General features: G+C 37.7%; 2 protein-coding genes across 3 annotated transcripts in view; both read left to right on the top strand.

Annotated features, from left to right (window-relative positions):
- carmil3 (capping protein regulator and myosin 1 linker 3) overlaps window positions 1-9,269 on the top strand; it is a 51,437-nt gene extending 42,168 nt beyond the window's left edge. Inside the window, exons 26-40 of one of the 2 annotated variants that reach the window (XM_039654702.2) lie at window positions 69-182; window positions 290-465; window positions 818-905; window positions 988-1,098; window positions 1,244-1,310; window positions 2,436-2,623; window positions 3,582-3,661; window positions 3,785-3,949; window positions 4,833-5,031; window positions 5,254-5,533; window positions 5,685-5,800; window positions 5,908-6,049; window positions 6,676-6,750; window positions 8,216-8,323; window positions 8,603-9,269. In XM_039654702.2, the coding sequence (XP_039510636.2) occupies window positions 69-182; window positions 290-465; window positions 818-905; window positions 988-1,098; window positions 1,244-1,310; window positions 2,436-2,623; window positions 3,582-3,661; window positions 3,785-3,949; window positions 4,833-5,031; window positions 5,254-5,533; window positions 5,685-5,800; window positions 5,908-6,049; window positions 6,676-6,750; window positions 8,216-8,323; window positions 8,603-8,643 (1,950 nt within the window). In that variant the 3' untranslated portion in view covers window positions 8,644-9,269. The remainder of the gene's footprint in view (window positions 1-68; window positions 183-289; window positions 466-817; window positions 906-987; window positions 1,099-1,243; window positions 1,311-2,435; window positions 2,624-3,581; window positions 3,662-3,784; window positions 3,950-4,832; window positions 5,032-5,253; window positions 5,534-5,684; window positions 5,801-5,907; window positions 6,050-6,675; window positions 6,751-8,215; window positions 8,324-8,602) is intronic. The other variant, XM_039654703.2, reaches the window with a different exon arrangement.
- Window positions 9,270-16,208: 6,939 nt separating this feature from the next.
- On the top strand, window positions 16,209-19,591 carry LOC148981433 (somatostatin receptor type 5). The gene is made up of 2 exons (XM_089131724.1): window positions 16,209-16,671; window positions 18,707-19,591. The coding sequence occupies exons 1-2, from the start codon at window positions 16,265-16,267 to the stop codon at window positions 19,386-19,388; spliced, it is 1,089 nt and encodes a 362-aa protein (XP_088987850.1). The 5' UTR covers window positions 16,209-16,264; the 3' UTR covers window positions 19,389-19,591.
- Window positions 19,592-23,792: the final 4,201 nt, after the last annotated feature.

The raw sequence follows: 23,792 nt of genomic DNA, 5'->3' as shown, positions 1-23,792 counted from the left end.
GTCACGTGTAACAGTTAATAGCGAGAGATCATGACTGGTATGTGAATTATGTCTGCGCTGTCCTCTAGTTGTACCCCTCGCTGTGTGAACTGGCCCACGTGCTGTCAGTGGACGGGCCGGTGAGACAGAGGCTGGACTCTCTGGCCGGAGAACTCGCCAAAGCAGCTGATAAAGAACTACAGGTGATGATTCTCTTTCTCTCGCTCATCCTTCATCCTGATTTATTTCCGCTTTCTTGTTCTATTGGCCTTGAAAGGCGTGATGGGTGATTGATGGTGGATTTGTGCAGGTCATTGTGGACTCCATGGTGTCTCTGTGCCGGGAGCTGTGTCCGCTTTCTTGTGCCGCAGCAGAGTGTCTGTCTCCTCCTCTCTCCTCCATCTCAGAGCGCGTTTCTATCCCTCGTTCATCCATCCGCACCGCTCTGATGGAGAGAGCAGCTCAGGACATCAACAGAGCTCTGGAGTAAGAAATGAGGGTGTTGAGTGGTAGATGCTTCTCACTTCAACACCTTTTGAAGTCCTTCACATAGCGTCCATCTTTATAACATCCCCGGGCTGCAGCTTTCAAAACCGCCGTCTACTTGAATGGGAAATGACAGAAATATCCAAAACTGTTACACTCATGGGTGTATCCAGATTTTTGTCCAGTCAAACGCTCACTGCACTGCACACATCGATCGAAATCAAGAAATCGTTAATGGGAGGACGAAACCTACTTTTCTATAACCACTGCAGTGCTCACAGTTGGAATTCCCAGTATGGTTTTAATATAATCTAACATGTATTTTTTGTGTCTCCTTCTCTCTCACTCTTAGGGAGGTGAAACTGTCTGTTGTCTCATATCTCACCAACTCCATAGTGGACCAGATCCTACAGGAACTTTATGCCACACACAAAACCCTGGTACTACAAACCAATTTCTCTTTCCATTCATCTGTTCATTCACACGCATCACTCTTCTTCACGCATCTGTTCGTCATCACAGCTCCGGCAGGTTTCACAGATGAGACGGCTGGAAGACGGGGGAACGGCCAGGCGCGCACACAGACACGCCGACATACTGGATGTTGTGGAGGATGACTTTGGCATCAGCATAGTGAGTGTGTTACTTGAATCACTCACAACTGACTCATCTGTGTGTTTGGTGGTATTTACAGTAACTGTCATCTCTTGTTACTCGGCTGCCTCGTCATCTGCTCAATTTGCAATGTTCTCACTCACTTCTGTGGTTCTGCACCCAGGACACAATCGCCATTAAGAAACGCAGCTCCAGGACCAGACGCATTCGTCCCGTGTCCAACAGACTCAGTGAGTCTCTCTCTCACATACACACACACACACACGTTATGTAGAGAATGAAAGCAGGACTATCATTCATTTTTTACTTCATTCTCATGCAGTGCTTTCAAGTCATGTATAACTTCATACATTTTTCAGCTTAAACCCATTCATTCTTTATATCATATTGTAGCTCAATTTTATAGATAGATTTATACATTAGGTCTGTCAATTTATGATGTTAACATGTTAACAGATAAAAATATCACTGATAAATAAATCAAAAAATATATATTAACTCACTTTTTGCCATTCACTGCTTTTTGTCTGCCACAATAATGTTTTCATTTGAGTGCTTTTCTCTACAAAAATTGATATGATTATTTGCAGTAGTTCACTTTTAAAAAAAAACTCTTGCTGATAATTTACTCACCCCCATGTCATCCAAGATGTCCATGTCTTTCTTTCTTCAGTCGAAAAGAAATTTAGGTTTTTGATGAAAACATTCCAGCATTTTTTTCTATATAATGCACTTCATTAGGAACCAAATGGTTCAAGGTCCAAAAGACAGTTTCAGTGCAAACTGCAAACTGTTTAAAGGGCTTTAAATGATTTCAGACGATGAATAAGGGTCTTATCAAGCGAAACGTTTGCTTATTTAAAAAATAACAAAGTTTTATAAGCTAAAATGCGTTCAAATGAACGAATTGATTCGGAAAAAAGATTTGTTCATTTTGATAAAAGAGTTCGAACAGGAGAGTCACGAACGTCCATCACAGAACAGAGCAAGGCGAGCATTTGAGCTTATAAAACTTAAACTTTGTTATTTATTTTTTAAATGAGCGATCGTTTCGCTTGATAAGACCCTTATTCATCGTCTGAAATCGTTTAAAGCCCTTTGAACAGTTTGCACTGAAACTCTCTTTTGGACCTTGAACCGTTTGGTTCCCACTGAAGTCCATTATTTGTAGAAAAAATCCTGGAATGTTTTCATCAAAAACCTTCATTTCTTTTCGACTGAAGAAAGAAAGACTTGGACATCTTGGATGACATGAGGGTGAGTAAATTATCAGCAAAAGTTTTTTTTTTTTTTTTTAAGTGAACTACTCCTTTAATTAGCATATCATGTCATTAATTTGATTCTCTGTCCTCTAGGTCTAGGTGACGACCCTAACTCCTCACCTTTAGTGTCCACTCCTCAGACGTCTGCTCCTCTTTCACGCTCTGCATCATGGGAAGGTCTGTCCACCCTGCCCACGCAGGGTTCACCTCTGCGTCATGTGACCCACGTCAGACCACGCCCACCACGAAGGCACAGGACTGGACACGCTCCTTTTGAGACAGTAAGAACCAGTGCCATTAGCAGTATTACCACACCAATACTACTTTTCATATAGCATGTTTATTGCTAAAATAATGTCATAAAATGGCTTTGCACTCCGACCATTTCAGGCTTTGCCTCCTATTGCGTCGTTGCCCTCCAGTTTGATATTAGCCACATATTCATCATTTATTTTTGGGATCAATATTGTCTTCAATTCAGTTTGATGGATTGGCAACCAGTCATATACTGGGGCCTTGGTGTATTGTGGGAGAACACGATCATGTCAAACTGAATTCTGAATTTCACCTGTAATTAAATCTTTTGCAGACAAAACACGTTAAGATTTGCACCTCCAGAGGCATTCCTTATCATGTTGTCGTTGAATTGCTTGTATCCCCTGCACTCTTCTTGTAACTTCTATTATTCTGCTGACTAGCAAACAAATCAGTTCTGGGTTCTTAAAGAGAAAAAAAATAAAAATAAATACTGCAATTAAATATGATGTGCCGTAAATTAAGTCAAAATCATGCTGGTTTATGTATTCTACAGGAGATATTCTTCCAAAATACGGTAAATATGAAATAAAATGGGTTAACTAACAACCATTCAAACTGTTAACAAGAGGAGTAGGGGTTACTTTAATCACGTTCTCTTGTTAAAGTGATTTCTTCTCAGAAATCTGATTAAACATAGGCCCAGATGTTTTCTACATGGTCTCCAGAATTACAGCATCAAGCATTACAGGCTCTCTTCTTTTCAATCGCTTCTGATCAGTCTAAATGCCTGCAAGCCGTGTCTTTGTTTTGCCTGTTGATTAAATTAATGCACTGACATAATATAGAGGAACAAATCCCAGATGGTGAGACACAGCACTGTGACAGCATCATCCTCGAACACAAATTTAGAGAGATGATCTACTCCAGCCCAGGTCCTCAAAAGCAGGCATCATCATCATTATTTCTCTTGTCGTCCTTTAGCACTGCTCGGAGAATGGGGGAATATCTCTATTGGATGATGGACTGCCTGACTTCTACACCAAGAGAGTTTTACCAGACAGGTGCGTTACCACTGAACACTTCTGTGTTGTAATGAAGTCCAACAATGAACATTTTAAAGGTTGAAGTAATGTGGGCATGCATAAATGTGGAAATCTCTGACACCCTGACTTTCTACCCCACAGTCAGCTGTCATCCCACCATCACGCTCAGGCTCTGAGGAGGAAGAAAAGACGCAGTGTGCTGTCAATCTTTTCAGGATTCAGGAAGAACCGAAACTCTACCATATCATATCAGGAGCCAGACCCTACAGGAAGGAGCGGGGCCTGTGGGGACGAATGTCGCACTAAGTGAGTCTTTCATAAGTTAATACAGTCGTGGCCAAAAGTGATGTCCGGAAGGAATATTTGGGTTTTAATTGCCCTACAAGTTTGATTAAATCATCAAAATATAAATATTTAGCTTATATTTTATATACAACCAAAACACTAAACTTGATTAAGGTATTTGAAGGTATTTATGAAAAAAATGCATATGAAGAGTTCAGATGCAAAAGCCTCTAAGTGTCATTTGAAATTTTCTTCTAGAATGATCATTTTTATCAAGCTTGTATATTTAAGTTCAGTGATTTCACTTAAATGGCAATGATAATTACCGTTCAATTGTTATTTAAGTGAAATTACTGAACTTAAATATACAAGTTTGATAAAAATCATCATTAAAGAAGAAAATTTGAAATGGCATTTAGAGGCTTTTGCATCTGAACTCTTCATATAGAAAAAAATACCACAGGAAAAAGCATACACTGACTACAGCATAATCAGTTATTAATATTTTCATTGTTATCACAACACAAGCACAACTATGCACTACGCTTACAAAAACATGAATAAAGGATGATGTCATTTAAAATGTAAAAGCAATTATAATGCTGCTAAATATTTTTTTGAGAAAACCATGATACATTTTATTTCTAGCATTCTTTGATGAATGGAAAGTTCAAAAGAATAGCATTTATTTGAAATATAAAACTTTAGTAACTAAAATTACAAATGTTTCACTGTAACTTTGATTCATTTAATGTCCTTGCTGAATAAAAGTACTGAAATCCAAACCTTTATAATGTATGATTTAATTTACAACTACCATTTAAAGTCGTTGTTTTACATTAATAAACCAGACAACATAAGTCAAACTCTTTATCTTGCTTGTTTTTGTCTTTTGCTCGCTCAGCATTGCCACTGAGAATGTGTACTCCTTGATTCAACACCCAAAGGATCGTGGGAGGTTAGACCCAGGCACTGAAGGCACCAATGGGAGGTTGGCTGGGCCGGGTGTTCAGAGGACCCCTCAGCTGTCGGGACGGCCCGTGCAGGGTATACCCCTGCCAGGAATGATGGGAATTAGCCCCTCATGCTTCTCACAGAGACAGGTAGTCCACCACATGACATCGTTCAAATTCACAGTTTCAAGAACTGAACAGGAATTTAAATGAAGTAAAATTTAATTCAAATAAATGTGTATTATTCCTTTGACTATTTTCAGAAACATCAGATTAAATTAGTAATATCTGAAATGCTATCAGAGATGTGTATTTAATTTATACACGCTATTTTACCACAGTCTCACACACTCATCTTTTTGTTTCCTGCAGTCGCCTGATTACAGTGAGGTGTTCGGCTCATCTGAAGAGATTGGATACGGAGACCCTGAGATGGACCGACATTCAGATATTGTTGCTAAAGGGCACATGCCATCTATTGACAGACAGACAGAAACAGGAAGACAGGAATCACATTCAGACAGCCAGAAAAAGGCAGACAATATAATGGACCCTCAGCTGCTGGAAACCAGAAAAAGACCCGAGCCACCGCCTCAGAGCACCAAGCCGAGCCTGGCTAAGACACGCCAGCACCATCTGGAGGAGTGCTCTGGTATATATTATTATAGATTTAACAATATCTGCATATGTAGACTTTCATTTAAACAGTTAAATTATGTTAACTATTTTTAATAAGCATATATTACACTATTTAACTCTCTGTATCAATAGTATGAGCATGGTCTTTATTTTTCTGTCCCTAGATAAATCTACTGAAGATTATAGTGAATTGAGGGAGGAGGATGAGGAAAAGGAGAACTGGAGAAATGGAGAAGACCAAAAAGAACCAGACGGTCATACTCCACCTATTCCTGAAAAGGTTTTTGAATCATAGAATCATGAAACATCTTTGATTAATAATGTCAGTGATTGTTGAGTGTTTCTTTATGTCATTAAAACAGCTTTTGATTATATCATTCCTTTCAGCCATGTTATTATTCACCTCACACGTCTCCCATTGGCTCCTCGCCAAATGACGTGGCCAATGAGAATCATCCCCCGGCTCCTCCACCCACTTCTGCTAAGCCTGTGTTTCACTCTGCTTCAGTAGATTCTGCTTTACTTCAAGGTAATTTATTCCAACAAAAATTTCGTCAAAATATCATGATAGTTGCATTTAATTTTCCATAAGTTACATTTTGTGTTTTGTGTCATGAGCAAAGGACCCCTTTATATGATGATCACTAGTGAGAGACTGTTTTCCTAAAATATAAAGATATATATATATATTTTCCTGTATACAAATTATACATTTAAACTTTGTGAAATAATGAAATGGGATGATATAAAGACTTTGTTAATAATTATAAAAATAATTGTTTAAAAATCAAATAATTCACTTTTACTTTATTGTATAACTTCATAAAAAGTAAATATTTTATATATGAAAAATATTTTTTTATTAAGTTAACAGCGCATTTGAGATCAACTCTTGGAAAAAAGTGTTTTAGAAAGAAGAATGAAATGGTAATATTAAATTTGATTGATGTAAAGAATAATATAAATATTTTACTAATATCTTAATGCATATTTTAGTTAATGTTAAATTAATATTAAGGACTTTTACAGCTCTAAAAATAGATTTGGTAAAAAAAAAAAAAAACATTTCATTCAATTTTTTTTTTTTTTTTTTTTTTGTGGCTTCCCAGTATGAAAGGCCCTGATGTAAAGAATTATGTTGATGTTGTTTTTCAGGTGATGAAGTCAAAGGCAGCCCTGTAGGTCCCATGAAACCACATCGAAACAGGAAAGCGAACTCATGTGACACAGGTACACTCTTCACATCCCTTTTGAGCATGCGATGATGAGTGTGTTTAACATCTACTGCTGTATAGGGCTGTCAAATAGAAATTTGAATTTCTAATTATTTGTTGAATAAAAAAAAAAAAAACAGCACATTTGAATGCAAAAAACATGCATTCTAATTTTTCGTGTGTCAAGAAGCATGTGAAACATGAATCATGATAATGACTTAACTGACTGCTGTGGCAGCATTGTCAATTTGAAAACTAATGGCTTCTTGCTGATGAAAAGCCTCTCAGTTGGACAACAACATACTTGATGTAAAGGACGTCCACTGGAGGCAAGCTTGTTGAGAAGTGCAGTTTATTTACAAAAACGTGATCAAACATAAAATAAAAGCATGGCATGAAACACAAAACAAGACCATAGACCTGACATTTACCCAGTTTACCCACAGCAGTTACATGAAATAATACATGGCAAAGACACGTGGCAAACATGAGGGCTTAAATACATAAGGACTAATGAATAGACAAGGGACATCTGTGAGGAATGAAACAATGACAAATCAGACAAGGGAACACATGGCATGATCACATGACTAACGGAATCACATGACGAAGACATGAAACATGACACACCATACCTGGCTTTCATCAGCTGAAAACATTGTCAACAAAAAGCACTCTGCACTCGCTGCAGATCAAGTTTTTGATGAACAATATGTTGTGTGTAGCAAGTAGAAGTAGATTGTTTCTGAATGGCAGTTATTTTGAGTTCATGTAGTTCATTACGCTGTCTGTTGAAGTTTTCTGATTACTGATTACTTACATCAGGTTACTGATGCACTTTCACATTTTTATGCACTATTGTAACCTAATTTTCCTTGCATGCACATTAAGGAAATTATACTTAATTAAAGAACAATTGTTTCAAAAGTTAATGTAAGTAAATTACATTTCAATAAAAGATGCTGTGCTTGATTTGGTTTATTTTCGCTTGTTGCGCTCAATTGCACCCTTTTGTGGTCATAGGGGACAATACAGTACTTTTTTACCATATTTGCTGGCTGTCAGTGACACTGACAAGTTTCTGAGAGATGGGCCAGAAATGAGACAGACCCCAATTGCCATGCCCTCTAGTAATAGTTTTTGACTGGAAGAGAAGTTGTTTTGAGGGCGGAGGGAAGGGTAATGTATTTGATTAAAGATTAAAAGGGTACATGAATTAAAAAAAAAAAAAATGAAGTGCACAGATAAATAATTTTAAAATATTACATTACTATTGTATGATTTCATGACGACTTTAAGTATTACCTTCAGAATTCGAATATTATTGGAATTTTGCGACAATTTAAGAAAGAAATTCGAATTTAGCTTTTCAGCCATTTTGACAGCCCTACTGCTCTAGCATGCTTTCATACATCAGCCCGATCCTCACGTCGTGCCTATCCCTCCCTCTGTGTGTGTACCCCCTGTATTTACTCCCTTAGGAATGGAGCAGGATACCCGCTGTGATCTGGAGAGATCCTCAGATCGCAAACCCCCCGTGAAAAAACCTAGGCTCCCTCCGAAACGAAATAAATCTTTGGATTTCCCCGGTACTGTGTTGTTTTGTGTGTGTACTGTAGGTACTTCTTGGAAGCGACAAGCAGTTTTATTGTCTAGTCTGACTGGAAACTACTTGAGTAATTAGAGGAAATCTTTCCTGTTACATGTGAATGTATCGTGATCGTGCGAGTGTGCACCGGTCCGTGTTTGTGTCCACAGACAGATGGCTCTGAACTGACCTTTAACTAAGCCAGATTAGTAAACAGGTAACTTAAGTAGGCCATCATTCACTGCTCTCTCTCTCTCTATTCCTCTGTTTATCTCTGCAGGTCATCAGAGTTCGGAGCCAAGCAACGCTGAAGCATCATGACGACCATTTGAGCCAAAGCTCTGTGAAAACAGAGGGTCATTGTGATGCTGAGAGGAGAGAGAGGGAGAGATATGATCAGTAGATGAATTTGCACCTTGACGACTTCATAAAGACTCTATCCGACAATTTTACACTCACATATTCAGCATATTCTTGCTTACTCAAGTGAATTGTTTTGCTCCCGCTTTTACTTAACCATCATTCTTAACCCTCTGCACTTAACAACTATTCCTTTATTTCTCTCTCTCCATCTCTCTCCCAGTCTTGACAATCTTAGACATAAAAGGAACACTTTTATCTATTTATCTTCAAAACCATAGAATGATATTTTGTAAAGTATAATATATAAACAGAACCAATATTTGCACTAATCATCGCTTGATTTCTCATTTGGTTTGGTGGATGTACCTCCCCTTCATGTCCAACATTACCCGTGTGAAGTTTTGTATTGTGCGACTAACTTATCCTTATAATTTTCCGTCTACTCGATCAATATCATAGCAGTATTACTGTTGTCTTAATCAGGCATTGTTTATGCAACTGGATAATGTTTAAGAATTTGCCGGCCCTAAATTAACTTTATTTTCTACTAAATGTGATTGACTGAATAAAAAAACTGAATATCATATGTGCTGTTGTTCTTTTCACTGTACTCTGTGACTAGCCTTTTCAAGACAGATAATAGCCATGGCACATTGTAATAGCATGGTACCAAATTTGAGTATCAAATTCATATTTACATAAGATACTTGAAAGATAAGTCTTTACTGTTTCTTTAAGTAATATGTATACATTTTATTTCTAAATAATTCGTATTCACCACATGGTAGCCTACTCCAAAGAAGAGCATGCATTAGCGTGGAACGGTTCAAAAACATGGTTTAACCATTGTAGCCTACGCATCAAAAACATGGTAAGCCTTTAAGATGTCACGTGGTAATACATAATTTGAAAAGTAAATGCGGAATCCAACGAAAATAACCAAGGACAAAGTGTAGAATTTAAGACAAATATTCTTACAGTACATGGATCAGTTACTAGCAGTTTAACGGTTGAATTGTATGCCAAGTGGTTTTAATTAGACGATACCAGATGCCACTTCTCATAACGTGTCTTTTATTTCCTTTAAATGACACAGTAGAGGGCAGTAGAGGCCCAAGGCCAAGCAAACAAACATACTTGCTATGGAAGAACAATTTTCAATCAGAGATTATGGAATTTATCGCCTGTGACTGCTGCTTAAATGTTTGTGAATAACCGTCTCTAAGGAGAATTATCTATTTATTGCATTTTATCACTTCATTTCACCAAATTACCTCTTTGATTCTAAATGTATCTTCAGTTCACACGTATCAGTAAACAATTAATTACTAAACAAAGTATCAACAATTATGAGAAGGTATGAATATTTTCATCTTTCTGAAATATTGAATTTTATTAGTCAGTCATTCTGAGTTCAATTCAGCATAATGAGCTCTAAACTGTAAATTGACAGATGTGCTGCATGGGCAACCACCTACAGTGTGTTTGTTCGATATTATAAAATGATTTCAACTCAGGTGATTATTTTATGAGTATTTGTTAACCAAACTGGTAAAAAGCTATAGTCTATATTGAGCAGCAGGATCATGTACACCCGGTCAGTCATGATCTCGAACAAAAAAAATTACACAATTATAATAGGCCTACTTTCAATCCACCTGAAGCTCTCCTTCATGGTAAGGAGACTTACTGGAGTTAGATATTTTATGTATCAACTTTTAGATGGAAAGTTTCAGTCTTATGAAATCTAAGCACACGCAGAGAGTGACATATCGCTTAGATCTCTAAAAATCTACAGGAGTTCTCTTATGAGAGGTTCGATCGCACTGCGTAATATCTCACACTAGGGGAAAACCTCTTTTCCATGAGATATTGAAGCCAAACTTTGCATTAAGCCTTCCATTGTTAGAAACACAGTTATACTACTGAATGGTCGTGCAACACTCTCTCATTTTCCCCTGAGATGAGAGAAATCTGCTATTTACATTTTTCACTTCCTCCTACAATGACGCAAAAATCGTCATTTTACGTCATTGTAGGAGGAAGTGTAAGAGAGGGGGATTTCTGTAAAGACTACAAGCACTAGATCTCACACTTTCAAACCCGCCCATAGGGGGTTGGACCTAATGCGCTAACAGACCTATCACAGATCAGTGCCAGTGTGTCTGATTATGGCAGCGTGGCATCCTAGGGCAGCGAAGCAAGTGCATTCTGGGAGTTGTTGTCTTTCATCCACATAAACCAAAAATACATTTTCTGTCTTTTCTCAGTCTAGAAAGCTCCAAATTCAAACATAATTTCAACTTTTCTTCTACATAAATTACCCATTTTAAATACAATTTCATCTTTCCAGAGGTAGAGTGACCCTTTAATTTTGAATTAATTTAAAACGTGTTGCGGCAGCATGCCGACATAGGCAAGGCGGCTCACGTGCCTATTGGCTGTCTATCAAGAGAGGCCCTTGGTGATGTCAGATCCAATGGGGTGCTTCACGCCCACTATGTCACGGCGAGCCTCGGCCTTGAGTGGGTGGTGTCAACGCATTCTCATCCTTTAACGTCATATAGAACGCTATATGACAAAACGGCGCTATACTACGCACAGGGCTAAGTTTAGGTGTGGGGTAGAGTGTGCGTGTCATATTCACGCTAAAGGATTTATAACGTCTTGGGTTCACGTGTTATATTAATGATAAAGGGTGCCATGTGCGTAGTATAGCGCCGTTTTTGCATATAGCGTTCTATATGACGTTAAAGGATGAGAACGGGCTGCATAGTGTTCCCAGCTGGCCTCTTTGGATCATCTGTAAAGATTTTGCTGCTAGATTCGCTGAGGACGCTGATAGATTTGACCACAGTAAAAACTGAAGTAGCCCATCTACTTCGAGCCGAAATAGCAAAACTATTGAGGAAAGGGGCAATAGAGCCTTTATCTCAAGCTCAGAGCGAATTGGGGGCCTATACAGCAGATATTTTCTGGTACCGAAAAAATACAAGGGTCTCAGACAAAGGTCTAGGTCTAAAATAGCTGAAGAAAGTGCTTGTGAAATGCCAGTTCTGAATGCTCACTGGCAGGAAAATCCTCATGCAGATTTGCCAAGGGGACTGGTTTATGTCAATAGATCTGAAGGACTCGTATTTCCAAATACAAATAGCGTCACGTCACAGGTGATTCTTGAGATTCCTCTTCGAGGGCCAGGCATTATGCCATTAGGCCATTATGCCAGTCACTGGGGAAGAATGATGGGGTCATCCGCTTCTTTAAAGGAGCTAAGAGGCTGAATCCTCCCAGACCCCCTCAGTCCAGTTTTGGAATTCATGAAAGGTGCCCCGTTCGAGATAATTCACTTTTCAGACATGAAGAAGTTTTTCGGACATGCAGAAGTTTCCATTTGCTGTCTATGAGAAATCATGAAGAGATCTTATTTGTGATTTTATTTCTTAAAGACAAGTAGACTTTGTTTCAAATAAAGTCAAATATGACTTTATTTCAATAGTCCACTTTAGACATTCTGCTAACTGCAAGCATGGGCCTATGCAACTACATGTTAACTAACTCTCATTAGAGTTTTATAATAGATAGTTATGTTAGGGTTAGTATAAGTTGACGTAGTTGAAAAGTTACTTTAGTCAGTAGAATGTCTGTTGGGGGAGCATTAAATGAAGTGTTAAGAGATATCAAGCAGACAGTCTACCAATACTTTAATGATTTCACTTAAATGGCAATGATAATTACCTATTAATTGTTATTTAAGTGAAATTACTGAACTTAAATATACAAGTTTGATAAAAATCATCATTAAAGAAGAAAATTTCAAACGGCATTTAGAGGCTTTTGCATCTGAACTCTTCAAATATACTTATTATAGTTAGTCGAATGTCTGGATTATCGAAATAAAATGTTACATACCTTTTTTTTATAAGACTCAGAAAAGACTCTATTTTCTATTGTGCCATTATAGATTGATAGTACAGAGAAAATACTGCATTTACTATGAAAAGCTTGAGTTGCTTAAAATGATCTATTATCTAGAATATGCGTGAAAATGACAGTGTACATTATGCACAGATTGGAAAAACTCCCAATAGTAAATTTCCAACAAATAATTCACAACATCTGTCACATCAGCTCCTGTCAAAGCATCACACACACACACACACATTCACACCTGTTCAGATTACTATGGGAAAACATCACACATCAAATGAGCAATTTGTCTTATCTTTAAAATGTAAAAGCAAGAATTATAAGTCATTACATTATTTTGTCTTACATTAGCCAACACACGCATGCTCACAGAATCACGGAAAGTCACAGAGGATTGTAAGAATATACATAAATCATTTCATTAATGGCTTCTCTAACACACACACCAGCATCAGTGGGGGAGGCTGTAAATGAAGTGATATGACGTGAAAGGCACCTGCATAAATGATGGGACTCACTTAGGGAACAAAGGCCTGTGAGTAGACCAATATACACATTTATTTTCTGTTAATCACATTCATTAAAGCAATGATTTCTCAACAAACGCTTATTTAGCCCCCCATCCTTTACAAAAAAAGTACTGTTGGCAAGTGTATTTGTGTATTTATATGAGCTTTAAAAGTTAGTTATCAGAAGACACAAAACAATAATGGCCAATTGCGAAGTTGTCAGATTATTTAATTCTTCAAATATACTGATACACATATTATTGTTAAAATTAAAACTATTATAACTAATTTCTTTAATTGAATAAAGACAAAATAAAATATAAATATTCTGTAACACTTTAGTCTAGGGTCCAATTTTCACTATTAACTATGGCTTATACGCATGCATATTATAAATGTATATTGGCTGTTTATTGGAACTCATAAAGCGCATATTACTCTGCATTAGCACATATTATTCTGTATTGCCATTATTATATTATTCTGCATTATATTCTACATCATTTAATCCTTCTCAATACCTACATTTACTAACTATATTACTAACTATTAATAAGCAAGGAGTTTATTGAGGAAAATGTCAAAGTTAATAGTTAGTTAATAATGATAATTGGACCATAAACTAAAGTGTGACCAAATATCCAATAAAAAAAAAAAAAATATATATATATATATAACTTAAAAAACTTAAAATGAAAATTAGAAATGTTGCCTGGTTAACTAACAGAAATTTGAAGTACTAAAACTACAAAACATTAAATATTAAAATTAATTTAAAAGGTAAAACTAAATATAAAAATACTAAATTTAATAAAAATGACAAACGCACAACAAATTACCAAAACTTAAATGAAAAATAAAATGAATACCTAAAAATAAAAGCCAATTTAAAATATTAATAAATAGCCAACTATACTAAATAAATACTAATAGTAGGCTACCTAAATAATATCCAAATAAAATAAGTAATAAGGATAAATCTAAAGGGCATTAAATGTAGTCACGCAATGCAGATGTTGTTAAACAATTTGAGAACAAAGTATAATTTGCACGGTTTGACGTGATATGATAATGATCGTTTGATTTAATCAGCGCGATTTACTGCAATGCTTTTTTCCCCTTCGTTGGGTGGTGTTGCGATCGACTGACAGCCGCACATTCTCCTCAAACATTGTGTTCATCCATGCTGTGCCGTGTTGAGGCACAACCCACGTAATTCCGTGAATAAATTTAATTTCAGATTTCGAACAGAGATGGTGACAAAGAGGAAAAACTACGGACTGCAGCTTTAAATGTATAGGCTTATATATATATATATATATATATATATATATAATGCTATATAACTGCACATGTAAATGTACTTAATAATATCAGTTGTAGACGCGCTGTGATTCATACTATAAGTTTTATAATTATGGAGAGTTATATAACATAATATTCTGACATATAACTGTAGTAAACGTTAACTATAGTTATGTTACTCTGAAGTACCTGAAAGAATAGCATACCAAACACCATGGTACTGTTTTGTAAGTGCAAGATACACAAGAATCAAAATCACATATCTTTCTCATAACTTTCACACACTCTGACACACACTCAAGTTCAAGTTGAACAGTGAAAAAAATGAGTAAGTCAAGCAGATGGCTGCAATCACAAGAGACTAGAAAACACCGGAAGAGTCCTCCAATAATCGACGTTTATGAGCTGATTTCAGTTTTATGAGACAAGGGGTAAACAATTCATGTGCATCTTGTGCCTAAAACTTTCCCAGCTAATCACAAAACTTTGCTGACTTATATCACACATTTTCCCACTTTCACTTCATAATTATGACTCTGTCAGTGTGTAGGAGAGTGTTCTTCATTTTTTGGTGTTTGTGTGCGTGGTGTTTTTGGTGTTAGGAGGAGGCCGTGGAGCATCATGAAGTATTTATACTGTAGATGTAAATTAGCTCCCTGTTTCACTCTCTCAACCCTTTCAACACTACCTCGTAATTGGTTTCTTTCCGCCAAAAGTCTCCTTAACAGAACATGTTGTTATATCCTAATGAGGCAGATTAGATTTCCAGGAGTGTGTGTGTGTGTGTGAATCAGATGTGAATACAGGTGTGTCCCCCTTTTCTGTTCTCTCGTGTGCGTGCGTGCGTGCGTGTGTGTGTGTGTAGAGGGCTGGACTGTGTGTGTCAAGGGGTGGCTGCATTAGGGGATGCTGTGAGCCTCACAGCAGATGAGCAGAAGTGAGCCCACAGACTGCCCGATTGATGCCTGACCAAGTAACTTTTTCAATCTCTCCCTTCAGTGCTGTGTTGTGTGTGTGTCATCTCTCTTCTTCTATAACTTTGTCAGCCCTTTTTATTTGCACTTCTGTGCTGTAGCTTGTTTTTTGACTGGATTGTGCTAAACTCATCTATCTATATCCATCTATCTTATCTGTCTGTCTGTCTATCTGTCATGCCTAATGCTACTTTAAATTACATTTTATAACAAGAAATTTCACTTATATTTCTACAGTATGTCGCAGGGTTGGAATCAGATAAGCTTAAGACCACTGTCAGGAAATGAAATAGCATTTTAATTTATTTTGGCTGATCTTTCTCGTTGTTTAAGGATAGATGGGTTTTAGATTGTTCTATGCAGAACACAGATGGTTTCTATATAAACTCTCTAAAGTTAATCTAACTCTCAACGTTTCAAGGACATGTGGATATTAAGTTGGGGAAGTTGAATCATGGGCTTTAAATTATCCTTGGAATATGTTCATGTCTCACTGAGTAATTGGTCAGGGTAATTGCACATGCCTGCGCTAGGACGTGTATCACATATTTAATGGGTGTATTTAGCTTTTTTGCACATTTTATCGGGCTGTTTATTACCTGTCTGCCCATTACTTTATATTCTGTGGGATGGATTTCTGTTGCAAAGTGTAGTTAAAGGTATATTAAGTATTATTGCAGTTTTTTTCATTAGATTCACCGAGGTCTGCGATATGCGAGTAAAATTTGCTGATTTACATTTCTGCTCATTTGTTTTGTTTTTGTTTTCTTTTAAGTATAGGTTGCATAAAAGCTATTGCAATCTCCATCTGCCTCTTCTTTTCTTCACTATCACAGGGACTGGCTGATTTCTACACAATCCATCATGCCTGCCATTGTGAACCTGCTCTTCAACACGGTCTCCACCAACACCACCATCTCCTTTTCTCTGGTGCTGCCTCTGGTCAGCATCCTCTCCCTTCTGGTGGGGGTCGGAGGTCATCTGCTCATGTGGTTGGTGTTGATGCGCAACCCACGGCGACGTTCAAAGCCCAGCTCCGTCCTCCTGTTAAACCTGAGTTTTGCTGATCTGTGCGCTCTCCTCACCCTGCCCTGTGTGCTACTGAGTGCCAGCTCTCAGAACTGGCAGCTGGGAGGAGGTGTTTGCGTGTTGTTGAGCTTCATGACTTCCCTGACCGCTGGAGTGGACATCTTCAGCCTGGCTGCCCTCTCTGTGCTGCGTTATCGAATAGTGGCTCCCTCGACACGGCCCCCCGCCACCCCTGCGCAGGTGTGAGTATCTGTAGGAGATCAAGAAAGACAGCTGTAAAAAGTGGAAAAAAGTTAGATTTGTGTGACACACAAAAAAAAGGATGAATCTTTTTTATATTTAAGGCATTTACTTACAAAAACGTACATGAAGTACCATGCTACAGTGATGGTGTAGTAATACCATGAGTTTTATTAAAATATTTAATCACTAGAAGAAATAATAACTTGATGTTGATTCACTAACCGCCCTGGGCTGTATTTCCCAAAAGAATGGTAAACATAAGTAGATTATAAATCAGTGGTTTCTATGATCTATGATGCTTTGGGAAATGTAGCCCCGATTGATGCAGTAGCTCTGTCCCAATTCAAAGGCTGGATCTTGGTCGGATTTGCGTTTCCCGTGGAATAAAGTATATAACAGATGGATACTTCGTGGCCTTGCCTACCCCAGATTTAATTGCATGTCAGTTACGACAGGATTTTTGTTCAGAGAAATTGTTTGGGTTTCAGCTTTCTCATATATCTAATGATACAATTGTAAAAATAATGAAACATTTTTCGTTCAAGTCAAAGTCGTTCAAATGTTGATGTTAGCCTCATAGCATAATTGCATGTTTTAAATCATGTTAAAGTCATATTTCATAAAGTCATAAAGTCATGTTCATTTGAAATATGTCTAAGGCAATTATGCTATGAGGCTAATGATATATCTTTATATGCCATTATATAGTTTACATTTAAACAGAAATGGACCCTGATGAACTATATAGACTGTTTGTGAACCCTGTTTTGTTTTCAGAAAAGTTTAGTAATGTCACAGTTGCTGGGCGACAAGAATAATCCTCCTCCTTCAAAGGATGCAGCCTCTGAATTGGCACACGGCAGTGACGGATCCATCACATTGATTGAAGTGTTAGCATCTGGGTCCTTTTGAAAGGACTGACTCATAGGAGTCAGTTGGTTGTGACTTGCGCTGTATGTTAATTTGATTCACTAAAAATACCGGCTCATAGGAGTCATTTTCTAATGAATCTGACCACACTGACAGCACACAGGTCATGCTGGCAAACAGCTTGCACTCAACTCAAGAAATGTGTGTTTGCTGTTTATTTGCGGTACAGTTTAAGGGCCCTATTTTAACCATTAAGCACAGGTAAATTTGTGTGCGGTTCCTGGGCGCTGTTGCTATTTTACTGGTGGGATAAATAACTCTTGCGCCAGACGCAAGTTTAAAAGGAGTTGGTCTAAAATAGCTTCATTATTCACCCTTCATTATGTAACCAATTAGAGTGTCATCCAACATACTCTTTAAGAGCAGGTGCGCATGTATGCATGCTTAGAAGAGGCAGGATATTTTTGATATAACTTGAATTGTGATTTGGTTCAAAGAAGAAAGTTATACTTAGGATGGTTTGAGGGTGAGCAAATCATTGTATAGTTTTCATTTTTGGGTGAACCAACCCCTTAAATATTTTATTCTCACATTTAATTGGGACTGCAAACGCAGGTAAATATGACTTATTTCGCCAGTTAATGGTTTCCCTGTAACGTAGTGCAGGGAACGCTGACACTACTAGGCCTAGTTCCTTATGAATACAAATAAGCAAACCTTTAACCAATGAAGAGACACAATGCTCTCAAAAATGTAAAAAAAACATTACTTGTCAAAAGTTTGAAATAATTAAAATGTTTCAATGTTTTTGAAAAAAGTCTCTGCTCACCAAGGCTGCATTTATTTGATCAAAAATATAGTAAAATAGAACAAATAACATACAAATAATAACATTCCTATTTAATTATTTCTATTAATAATAATTCTTTAATTTTATTTTAATATATTTTGTAATGTAATTTGTTCCTGTGATGGCAAACCTGAATTTTCAGCCGCCATCCAATCTTCAGTGTTATATGATCCTTCAGAAATGATATATGATGCCATCAGGGATATCCACTTTATTTCATTATTATAGGGAAATAACAAGAAAAATAAACTCTTATCTGAAAAATAAGTAGAAAAAAGAGCCATACATTTTTCATCCTCTATTTCTCCCCACAGAGCTGCCACTGTTGCTGTTATCTGGCTGGTTTCCATTGCCATGGCCCTACCTAAAGTCACATACATCCAGTTTGACAGCGGCTGCACGTGGTCGGTGGGTCGAGGTCACTGGCTGGGATTCCTCGTTCCTGCGTTTCTGGTGTATTACGTGGCTCCTCTACTCTGCATCGCCCTGCACTGCGGGCTCATCATCACTCACCTGTACCGCTGCCGGGGCACTCTGGCCGCAGACCACCGAAATAAAAAAGCCACCGCCCTTCTCATCGGCTCCACGCTGGTGTTCGCCATCAGCTGGTTGCCTTATTACGTGCTGGAGTTTGTCAATGTTTTATCGCCCTCCCTTAATTCGGTCAGCTCGCCCGTCAGCTGGCCCGCGAGCCCAGCCCCCAGCTCAATCACCCCGTCGTCCAGTACGGAGGTGTCTCTGCTGTGGGAGGTGACCTCACTGTCTGCCATTCTCCTGATTTGTCTGGCACCTTGCTGGAACCCTCCACTTTACTTCTTGCTGTCTAAGCCAGCCTTGAGGCAACTGAGAGGGCTGCTACCCATCATGCACCAACACTGGAGAGCTGCTACCTTCTTACGGCACACAGTGCCAAAACACGCTCCCACACAACCCCACTCACAGCCTGGGTCTCAACACATTCCTCAGCACATACTACCAGCAACGCAAGCCCAATGAGAACACGCACGCTCAGAAGAATGCCATGGTAAGGTACAGCTCATACCTGGAACACAGCAAAAGCACACCCACACGCGGCACAAAAGTACACACACGACACACACACACACACACACAATGACAGGTGATTTCTGCCAGAGTATCCTCATCCCTCTCATGCTGGTGGAGATTGTGAGTTGCTTAGTAACACTACAGAGAGGAACAGAAACATACGACTGTGGACCTCTGCATTTATTGCTTAGCATCACATTTTACAATGTTCCAGCATGCCAGCTGCTCTCTTTCCCTCTCTCAAAATCTCTTGCTCTCACTAAAAAAAACGTATCACGGCAGATTTTTATCACCAACTCGTTCACGCTCGCACACATTAGCATGTCCTCGATGACATATGTGTTCATTTTTAATTCGCTTGTTGCGTGATGAGGAATAGATTAGATTTGTGTGGGCTGGTACTGTAAATCAGATAGATCGTCTATAAAGGCTAAATGTAGTGCGTTTGAGTCCCGCTCGCTGATCATTGGTGTTATGAATCATCAATATGTACTGTAATGAGCTTTTTGACAGGCACTGTCTGCTTCATGTGAAATGCAGTGCACTGTGTTTTAGGAAATGGGAAAAGTATATAAATATTTTCCATTAATGACAGAGGCACGGATGAGAGAACTGTGTCACCTGCGGATGAGTCATCACACCATTTTTTGTTTTCATCCTCTGCTAATATTGTAGCCAATGTAATAAAATCTGGATCTGAATTGATCCTACAGTTCTTCTTCTCGATTTTCCATTCCCCATGCTCCTCCCTCCAAGTCAGTTCAACTCTTTTGCCTGATTTGAACTGAGAGGAAGGATAGAAGAAGAGAAGGATACAGCATGCAGAGTTAAAAACCATTTTATCAGCATGATAAATGTCCAAAAAAACAACAGCATTATATTGAGTATTGACATGGTACATGTTTAAAAATCATAGTATTAACCAAAACTAGAACTATTATTAATTGTTTTGGTAATTGAAATAAAGCTGCAATAAAATAAAACAGTTGCTAAACTAAAATGAACACTGCAAATATAAAACACAAGCTAATTAAAAAAAACTATTTAAATAATACTAAAATATCATTGGTTTGGTATTAGTATGGGACATATTGACATGCTGTGTCATGAAAAAGATTATTAAGGTTGTTTTTTTTTTTTCATGGTAGTACCATGTTCTTATCATATCATTTATGGTAAATGGATTTCATTACCATAGTATATTTTAAAGTACCATAGTATTTCCATCAGATACCATCACTGTACCAATATTTTTTCTGGGTTCTAAAACCACGGTATTACCATGATGTCAAGTCCAAAAAATATGGAAATGTTGTTTTGTACAGGCATCTGTTTTTACCTTGGCACAATCATTTTCCAAGTCCATAAGTGTGACAAAATGTTGTTGTGCTGACTCCTCTCTGTCAATCATTCCTCTCTTCAGAACAACAAACCTGTGCCCTTCTTCCATTTACGTTCTGAAATGGCATTCGTGTAACTTAGTAATTTTCTCATTGGCAGTGTGCATTAGGAAATTGTGATTTTGACTTCACAGGAACATTTAATCTGCCTCCAAGGCTGGTCATTTCATCAAATAACAACATGGGTTAGACATAATTTCTTGGTTGAGTGGAGGGGGAATTCTGTAGAAAAGATCAAGAGGTTGGTTTTCTGATTATGCCTGTTATTTGACAATGACGAAACCATTGAACGAGTTTGTTTACGTAGGTTTTAAAGCTGCCTGGAAAATTGGGTTGTTTTGTTGCATACAACCCATGGTCTTGCATAACCTGCAGCGAAACACCAGCCAGGCAAGTGACCAATGAATTTTTTTTTTTTTTTTTTTGTGATAATCTGATGCCGTGTCCCTTCAGACCTCAATGAGCTAATAACGGTTCAAAAAGGTTACAGTTAAAGTGCTGCCAGGCTGACGAGAACAACGCTGAGAATGGGGGTGAGCTGTCTCACAATTATACTGACAACATCACCCATTCACTGCGCTTGCAAGACGTACCCACTTAAATTCAATCGTTATCTACTGTAATTATAATAGTCATATTTGGGGGGGTTACGGAATAATTAGAGTTGTCAACGCTCACATCAAACTCCTTTCAGACTCACACAGAGCCGACAAGGTCTGATGAGATGCAATTAACACTGCAGATTAACAAGCTCATCTGCGACATGAGCTCAGCGTGCTCCTCTCGACCCTCTTTGTCATTATGTGAAGCCCCAGACCACCACGGACTGAGGCACTCTTGCTTAGTTGGTAGACTGTTGTGGAGCTGGCAATGTGACATGCAATCTCAATCTGTCACATGTAGAAATATGATCTACTGCTCTCCAAGATAACAGGAAGCTTATCTGCGTCGTGTTTGTTCTCCCAGTGTTCAGTATGTGTATTAAATCATCTTTACTGACAGACTGCTGTATGTATTTACAAAGCAATTGCAGATGAAGAAAAGCACACAGTAAAAATGGGATATAGATGACTTCAATAAAAAACCTCTACTCTAGGTCAACCGAGATGGGGTTATTGAAATTCTTTTATTTTAAATAAAAAAATAAATAAATGCGATGTTCAGTGTGCTCTGAAGATCATCTGAGCCAAAACTGGAGTGAATTAGACAATATTTGGAAAGCATTTTTCATCAAAACCCAATTTGGCTGACGGGAGACATTATTTTACTCTGCAAGCTGTAAAATTTCAATCGCGATTAATCATAAAATTTAAGCGATTAATGTGAATTGATCAAATAAGTGAAATTAAGCACACCATTTATCTTGTTTAACACGTTAATTTTGTCATCTGCTATTGTAAAAGTAAAATTTGCTTCTCAGAGAACTATTTTCTGAAAGCTTCTTTCAAGGTCAATTTAGGTCTCTCTTGGAGACTCCAAAAAGACACCCTATGATCGCATCTAACCCTTACCCTACCCAGCCCAGACCTACCCGTGTCATCTAACTGACGCTTTACCTTTAGCGTCAGTCTGAAGATCATATAGCCAACTTTAGTAAAGGTTTGACAAAATTTGATGGGACAAAAATCTAAATGTCACTAACAACAGTTTGACATTCTAAAACAAGATATCATTAGCTTCTTATGACCTTATGAGGGAATAAGAAGAGACCATAATCAATGACTTTCGGACAAATTATTTAGAAGTAATTGAATTATTGGAAAATACATCACATTTTAATTTATTTGACCACAAGACGGTGCTATCCCCAAACTGCTCAGATACCATCTGGGCATAATGCCAGTGTTGCCTACCAATTCCTTTCAGTACATCAAAGTAAAGACCAAAGCCACTTTAAGACCAGTTCTGGTAAGACACAGCAATAACAACGCATTCTCATCCACACATTATAAAAAATGGCACACAAGGAATATTGCAGAAAATTGGAATCAATAGACCCAAGAAATCTAAAGAAACTAGACACCTGACTTAAGGACAATAAAGCATGAGCATATTCATCAAATTTTCTGACCACTACACATAAAAAAATCAAAAAAAATTTAACATGCACTGGGGTTTGGTCTGAACTTGCGAGGTAAATTTGTTGGCAGATTTCTGGTAAGGATGGAAATTGAAAACACAATGTTCAATCATGCAGAGAAGGAGAACCAAGGGCTATGAACAGGAGGGTGAAAAAAAAGTCAATTTTGAACTGATATAGCATCACTTGAGGGGGAAACTCCCAGATGATTCAGGCTGCTTCCAGTCTCCTTTGCTTCCTTGGCTCTAGTAATAGTTAATTTAAACTAAGATCAAAGAGACAGACAAGAAGATCAATTGGTCTTCGCATGCGGAATTATTAAAAAAGCCTGCATGGAAACGCTTTTCTCTCCACCTGTGACATAATGATGCTTGATGTGGCTGCAATAAAACTTAACGACCACTCAATAATTCATGCAGTGCCTCAAAACTTCAGGGTTGCTAGAGAAAAATAACTCGGAGGACACGCTTTATGTGTCTTGTAAAGCTGAATCAAACAAAGCACTTTTCAAGGTCAAAGCTTATGAACACATGTCAACAAAAAGAGAGAAAGAGGGAGAGAACAGCACTCCATTTACTTGATTTAACTAATAAACACTTAAGTCAAATGCCTTTTTAATATAATCTGGAGCTGCTGTCACCCATAAAAGAGGGTGTACAGTAGCATCTGCAGCTCACTTGGATGATTGCTAATCTTAAAAAAAAAGAAAAAGAAAAACATTTTAGAAGACTGCTTGGTCGTTAATGAACAAACGAGTAACACATTAATAACACTAACTACTATTAACAAGAAACTCTAATTAACTAAAAGTAGTTCACTGTTAGCTAATCAATAATTATTTGCTTCATTACCTTCTAGACTACTAAGAACTAA

Source organism: Pimephales promelas, chromosome 5 (assembly GCF_988280905.1).
Source record: "Pimephales promelas chromosome 5, fPimPro1.hap1.1, whole genome shotgun sequence".
Lineage (NCBI taxonomy): Eukaryota > Metazoa > Chordata > Actinopteri > Cypriniformes > Leuciscidae > Pimephales > Pimephales promelas.
This window is presented reverse-complemented; position numbering and strand designations above follow the sequence as displayed.

Coding starts and splice junctions, on each gene's coding strand:
- LOC148981433 (XM_089131724.1), top strand. CDS start 16,265: ATGCCTGCCATTGTGAACCTGCTCTTCAACACGGTCTCCACCAACACC. Junction 16,672..18,706: donor CCCGCCACCCCTGCGCAGGT/GTGAGTATCTGT, acceptor TTCTCCCCACAG/AGCTGCCACTGTTGCTGTTA.